The 7,056-nt window shown below is 38.1% G+C and overlaps 1 protein-coding gene across 2 annotated transcripts; it reads left to right on the forward strand.

The window, feature by feature from the left end:
• Nucleotides 1-6,434, forward strand: LOC306865049 (sperm-associated antigen 6-like). Of its 2 annotated transcripts, none has more exons than XM_079409399.1 (11): nucleotides 1-151; nucleotides 308-403; nucleotides 996-1,162; nucleotides 2,389-2,572; nucleotides 2,664-2,869; nucleotides 2,947-3,120; nucleotides 3,431-3,583; nucleotides 4,234-4,425; nucleotides 4,563-4,679; nucleotides 4,778-4,923; nucleotides 5,065-6,434. In XM_079409399.1, exons 1-11 carry the CDS (start codon nucleotides 127-129, stop codon nucleotides 5,126-5,128), a joined length of 1,524 nt encoding a protein of 507 aa, XP_079265525.1. In that variant the 5' UTR covers nucleotides 1-126; the 3' UTR covers nucleotides 5,129-6,434. The 2 variants fall into 2 exon arrangements, with proteins under 2 accessions (XP_079265525.1, XP_079265524.1); XM_079409398.1 differs by having other exon boundaries at nucleotides 7-151; nucleotides 2,383-2,572.
• The last annotated feature ends 622 nt before the right edge of the window (nucleotides 6,435-7,056 follow it).

Here is a 7,056-nt window from a genome sequence, read left to right on the forward strand (position 1 = left end):
GACAACGGTTGCACGCCTCCTCTAAACTCAAAGTCACAACAAACGCGCTTTTCTAATGGAAGCTTAAACGCACATTTTTTGTCACATTCACGCAGCTTTTTGTCGATTTGGGATACTTAGATAACTATGAGCCAACGACAGATTTTGCAAGGTGAGAAAGTGAGATCCGTCGAAGTAGCCAAAAATGTAAAAGGTTAATTAATAGCCTACTGCTGGTAGTTCTTACTTTTGCAGTTTGTTGCCATAATTGTGGGCATTGATACGTCTTATTTTGTCTACTACTGCTACTATTATTATTATTATGCAGTGTTTGAGCAGTACCAGAAGGCAAGAACACAATTTGTGCAAACTGTAGCAGATCTTGCAGCAAGACCACAAAATACTGAAACACTTCAAAATGCTGGTGAGTGTTTAAAATGTATTTTTTGTTTAAGGGATGTTTCTGTATGAAATGTGGTATGGCATTTGCTTGTAAACACTTTTTAGCCTATATAATACTTATATAATTTAATAATTTAAATATATTTTTTTCCAAATTCCAACCTTCACATAACTCAAGTAAATTCAAATTTAATTTAATTTATCTATTTCTTTGTTTGTCCTTACCGAGAAGAAGCATTTATTTAAAACATTTCAACACTCTGACAGTTATTTATTTCAACAGACTAATAAAAGGCCAGAGCAAATGTTTCTTTGTACATAGATCTTAAACAATATCTCGTTTTCTCCCAAACACAGTGCAATGAATGTTTCTGGACAAAAGTCTTTAAAAGAAGTTACCAAGTTACATTTTTTAATTAATGTTGCAGAAATAAGGACTACATACGCTCATGCTTACCCTGATCTCTTTTGGAACTTAGAAGAACGTTTTGTTTAGATATATTTTATTACATGATTTGAATCTTTGAAAGTATATCCTCCCCTCATCTGCTCTCGAGTGTCTTTCCACTCCTGTTTTCTCCCCTGTACAAATGTGCTCACTCTCTTTGGCTTAGGTGTAATGTCCCTTTTGAGGCCTCTCCTTTTGGATGCAGTCCCAACTATTCAGCAGACAGCAGCCCTGGCTCTCGGAAGGCTTGCCAACTATAACGATGACCTGGCTGAGGCTGTAGTAAAGGGAGACATTCTTCCTCAGCTTGTGTACTCCCTGGCTGAGCAAAACGTGAGTTTCTTTAGCTGTGCCTCTCAGCGCTAATTTAAATGAACAGGTTTGCGTTGAGGTGTCGAACTTTAATGCCTACATTTGATTTTGCACAATGCAAAAATTTCCATTAACACTGTCAGTCAAGCAATCTGTGCATAAATAATTTCCATATTATTATTCTTTAAATGTTTTTAGCAAAGCAAAAACGGTTTTTTTTTCACTATTTCAATTCAATGATTTTAAAAAGTAACAGGATTTAGGACTCTTGGCAGGTACTGAAAATGTACATATTGTTTCATTATGAAAATTTAAAGTTCATGGTTGTACAACATCTCCAGGGGCCAGTTGCATAAACTGCACCATGTTAAGACTGTGTCTTAAGAACTAGTTTTACCAACTAGCAGTTGCAAAGGGGTAATCCGTCTTACTTTTCCAATACAAATAAGACCAATCTACCTTTTCATAACTGAATTAAAAAAGTTTAAACAGAATTAAACAGAAAAATAACAGAATTGATGCAAATTCTTTTATAAAGCAGCTATATGTGTCATTATGCAACTGCATTCAGTTCTGGTTTGATTTAGTTCAGTTCAATATCTGTTAAGTTCATTTATTATGAAACAAGTTCAATTCAGTGATAAGAAGACAATAGTGTGGTTATTCGGCTGAAGTCAGTTCAATTTTGATTCAGTTCAGTTCAATAACAGTGTTGCAAAATTCATGAATTATGAAAAAAATTGGATTCATCAATTAAGCAGTAGACAATAGTGTCATTATTCAGGTCAATTCAGATTTTTTTATGCTCACCCAACAGTGTCAGTGCTGGCAAATTCATGTCTTTTAGACCCCAGCTAAACAAGCCAAACTCCATCAGGTGACAGAAATGGAAGGGGGAAAAAAACACCCTTGGGAGAAACCAGGCTCTGTTGGGGTCCAGTTCTCCTCTGGCCTAAATGAATGGACATGGTGTGATATTGGTCTGCTCCAGCAGAGAAAACAAAACAAAGTGGCGGTCCAAAGGCTTTGCTCTAAAACTCATGGTTAGAATGCTATTACGCTGTCAGAGAGGCCTCGTCAGAAGTATAAAACCCTTTTCACAGAAGGTCCTTTTAACTGAATAATATAGAATGTGATATATCACTTACTGTTTATTAAAGGCAGATTCGCTGGTGATTTATGAACATTCTAGTGTATTTACTGGTCAATTGTTTTTCCTCTGGATTACTGGGATATGAAAGACACAGCGTTTCTATAAGAAAGCTGCAGCATTCGTGCTTCGGGCTGTTGCTAAGCACTCCCCTGAACTGGCCCAGGCTGTGGTGGACTGTGGAGCACTGGACGCTCTTGTCATCTCCCTGGAGGAGTTTGACCCTGGGGTCAAAGAGGCTGCTGCATGGGCAATAAGCTACATTGCCAGACATAATGCACGTAAGTTTGCATAAAAAGGTAATTTTTTATTCTTTCTCGCAATTCGTCAATGCGTGCAAACCGTTTGTTCATTTCTTCTCCTGCTGTGCAGAGCTGTCTCAGGCAGTGGTGGATGCTGGAGTTGTGCCTCTGCTCGTGTTATGCATCCAGGAACCTGAAATCGCCCTGAAGAGGGTTGCAGCTTCCGCTCTGAGCGACATAGCCAAACACTCCCCAGAGCTGGCTCAAACCGTGGTGGACACTGGGGCAATCGCCCACCTAGCACAGATGATCCTAAACCCAGATGCCAAATTGAAGGTGACACAGGCTACAGATTTTGTAATCAATGACATGCAGGCTTAATTTGACAGTACATTTTTTCCTCCTCTTTACAGAGGCAGGTTTTTTCAGCTCTCAGCCAAATCGCCAAGCACTCTGTAGATGTAGCAGAGATGGTGGTGGAGGCCGAAATATTCCCCGCCACATTGGTTTGCCTAAAGGACCCAGATGAATATGTTCGGAAGAATGTTGCCACTCTTATTCGGGAAATCACAAAACACACCCCTGAGGTACCTACCACATACATAACATAGCCACTAAATGATTTCAAGATGCTAGGGTAAGTTTGGAATCTCCACTTTATCAGCTCTTTGACACCCCCTGTTTAAATAACATGGTGTGAGGCAGCTAGTCTGTAAACCATGGAGAATGTGGGTCTGTTATTTATCACCAGTGCAACACAGGAAACCGCATTGCATTACCCATTTTTTTCACCTGCCCAAAACTGTTTTGCTTTTCTGGTCTGCCTCACTAATTGTTTATCATTATGTCACATTGGCTTATGTGTTTGCTTGTTTGCATTGTGTGTTTCCTACTCAGCTGTCCCAGATAATAGTGAATGTGGGGGGTGTAGCAGCTGTGATTGACTACCTTGGGGACTCCAAAGGGAATGTACGCCTGCCGGGGATCATGATGCTGGGCTATGTGGCTACACACTCTGAGAACTTAGCCATGGCTGTGATTGTATCTAAAGTCTGTTATCACATCCTTTCATAAGCTCACACATAAAATTTGAATTTAACTACACATGACACATGACTACACAAACGTTTGGGGTCAGTATAATTTAGTTTTTGACAGAAATGAATCCTTTTATTCACAGCAAGGATGCATTCAGTTGATCAAAAGTGAGCAAGTTTTACATTGTTACAAAAAAATTACATTTCAAATAAATGCTGTTCTTTTGAGATTTCTATTGATCAAACAGTCCTGAAAAAAGTATCATGGTTTTCACATAAATATTGAGCAGTACAAACATTTTCAACTGTGATAATTGTAAAAAAAAAATGCTTCTTGAGCACCAAATCAGCTTTTTAGAATGACTTCTGAAGGATCAAGTGATACTGAATTCTGGAATAATGACTGCTGAAAATTCAGACTTGCCATCACTGGAATACATTACATTTTTATAAATATAAAAAAAGACAACAGTTATTTTAAACTGTAATAATATTTCAGAATATTACTGCTCTTACTGTATTTTGTTGTATTTTGGTTACTGTATCTTGGTGAGCATAAGACACTTCTTACCCAAAAAATCTTACCAACCCCAAACTTTTGAACAGTAGTGCATTTCTCTCATAATACTGATTATTATCATAATTGATTCTCTGCTTCTGCAGGGAGTGTCACAATTGGCTATCTGTCTGGAGGAAGAGCAAGAAGATCACATCAAAGCAGCAACAGCTTGGGCATTTGGCCAGATCGGCCGACACACACCCGAGCACGCAAAAGCTGTTGCTGTGGCCAATGTGTTCCCTAAACTCTTAAATCTCTATTTGGACACTGAAAGTTCTGAAGACCTGCAGGCCAAGGTGAGCCCATTCTTAAAGTGACTGATAGAGGTAACGTTTTTCATTTTGGTGTAAATTATTTTTTCCCACTGACATTTAGATTAGATTTTTAGTAATTGTTGTCTCTTCTTTGCTTTGATTACATGCTAAAAAAAAAGGCCAAGAAGGCACTGAAGAGCATCCTTCAAAAGTGCACTTATCTACCAGCACTGGAGCCTCTTCTCTATGAAGCTCCCAGCAACATTCTTAAACATGTCATCTGCCAGTTCAGTAAGGTAGCAGAAATTTCATCTACACATTTTATGAGATCAGCATTTGTTAATCCCATTAAGAATAGTTCAAATAGCTTTTCTATTTCCTCCCAATCTTACAGGTTCTTCCTCATGACAGTAAGGCACGTCGCTTGTTTGTTACCAGTGGCGGTCTGAAGAAAGTACAGGAGATCAAAGCAGAACCTGGTTCTGCAATTCAGGAATATATCAATGCAATCAACAACTGCTTCCCTGAAGAGATTGTCAGGTTCTTACACATTTATATGAATAATAACCGATACAATATCAACATATTTTTAAACCAAACAAAGTGCATTTATAATGCTGTAAACTTTAGTGTGCTGTATAGTTTTTTTTGCTGTTCCACTGATCGGCTCATCTTTTACAGGTATTATTCTCCTGGTTACTCTGAGACACTGCTGGAAAGGATTGACAACTATCAGCCAGTGTGATTTTCTTTACTGAAATTTGTGGTTGCCTTTTAAAAAGCTGCGAAAAAGGAAAAAAATACCATACCATTGATCACATCTTATGTAAAAAAAAAAAACAAACAAAAAAAACTATTAAAATGTATGTATGCTAGAATTTTGATTTAGCTTTGATGTCTTATCTTGTTTCATGTTTAGTCAATAATGTAAAAAAAAAACATTTTATTATATTTAGTGGTACAAGATTATTAATTCAGAGATGTGCATGGCTTGCAGACAGGCTCACCTGCAGGGCAATCGCAAAATTATACCTAAACTTAACCTAGCCTACATTATTATTATTAGCTAATTGAACTTTATGCATGCAGTTTTAATTGCGGGATTTTATGGCCTTTTGTGTTTGTTTAATCAGTGCTAATTTGCTTGCAGGACGACTTGGTGTGATTGTTTCAGACAAGTGTATAGAAAGAATTGGCCCACGTAGCAGGCTGGAAAAAAAATAGGATAAAACATATCGACGAAGTAGTAAATATCATATCGTTCATGTGAACCGGCCATATTGCCGATGTGTTGCTTCGTCAATACATTTTCCCGTAGCATATTTTCATCCTCTTCTACAATCCACCCTTCATATCCAACAACTCACCACAAGGTCGTGCAGCATTGCTGTCATCGTTATCGCTTCACGGAGCAAAGTGCAGACCGCTCAGTTTCACACTGCATTGGGCTACTGGCTACGAACCTCGCAACACGAAGAACCTCGAACGAAGGGACTTACCCTTGTCTTTGGCAGGATCATACACATCACAGGGTTCACTACATGGGTGAACGTTACCTCCATGTCTCCACTGGCGCTGAGGCTTGTTTAGAATTTGACTCCATGAAAATGCGAAAATAAAAGATTGCAAATGGACATCAGATGAACGAAGCAGCGATTGTGTCAAGGTTCTTAACAAAGGACTCGCACAATTATAATTATGAATATAAAAAGCCATATAAATGACTAAATAAATAGCCTATTAAATATCAGTAGCTACTAAAGGCCCTAATAACAAACGATTGACATTTAACGCGCTATAAACAAACAACAACTCTTAAAAAATAGCGTAGCCTACTTCTGCGTTCGTGTTAAAATATTTATAATCAATGCCCGCAGAAAAGGAACGTAGGGAACACTAATATATGATCGTTGCCGAGGAACGAGCCCAGAACGTTTGATTTTCATTGGCAATTATGCATTCACTTATTATCGCCCCCTGCTGTCTTATTTGTGCATATAATGTACACATTAAAGAGCAGCTGTTAAACATATGGCAGCCCATTCTTTGTTTATTGTTTTCTCTTCTGGTGTCGATCAGATTACGTTTTCAATTGATGTTGTTTGGTTATGCATTGTCTTCATCCCACAGCTTTGTCCAATTCACAACTTTGATTACCAAATCAGAATGCAAGATCACTTCGGGTCTATTTGAATTTGTATTGATTCAGAAGCAGTTTGCAGGAAATAAATTTGTCAACTTAAAGATAATTGAAATAATTGTAATATTCTCTATGGTAGGGGATGGTTTGTCATTTTCTTCAAGTAGGCTATCCTCTCTGACTTGCCTCCTTTACCGCAAAGTTGGAACAAACAAATATCAGTTGTGGCATCGCGCTTTCAACCACTGCCATGCCCAAGAAACGGAAGAAACCTTGAAATAATTAAGCCATATACGCTTGAGGCTTTTAAATGAGAATGCTGTACCCACAAACCTTTGTGTGCACCAGATTGCAAGCTGCTATGCATATAGATTCAATGAAAACTGACTACAGAAGTTTCTTCCTGCCTCTTTAGGCTATTTGAGACAGTCTGTCCATGATATGAATGTCCTCCGATTTTTTCCCTTTATTGTTTAGGCTATTTAACAGCAAATTATTGAAAGTTAATCTGCTTTTAAGTCTTGTAGGCCCTT

Source organism: Barbus barbus, assembly GCF_936440315.1.
Source record: "Barbus barbus genome assembly, chromosome: 46".
NCBI classification, from domain to species: Eukaryota; Metazoa; Chordata; class Actinopteri; order Cypriniformes; family Cyprinidae; genus Barbus; species Barbus barbus.

Coding starts and splice junctions, on each gene's coding strand:
- LOC306865049 (XM_079409398.1), top strand. CDS start 127: ATGAGCCAACGACAGATTTTGCAAG. Junction 1,163..2,382: donor ACTCCCTGGCTGAGCAAAAC/GTGAGTTTCTTT, acceptor GGGATATGAAAG/ACACAGCGTTTCTATAAGAA. Junction 2,573..2,663: donor CATTGCCAGACATAATGCAC/GTAAGTTTGCAT, acceptor CCTGCTGTGCAG/AGCTGTCTCAGGCAGTGGTG.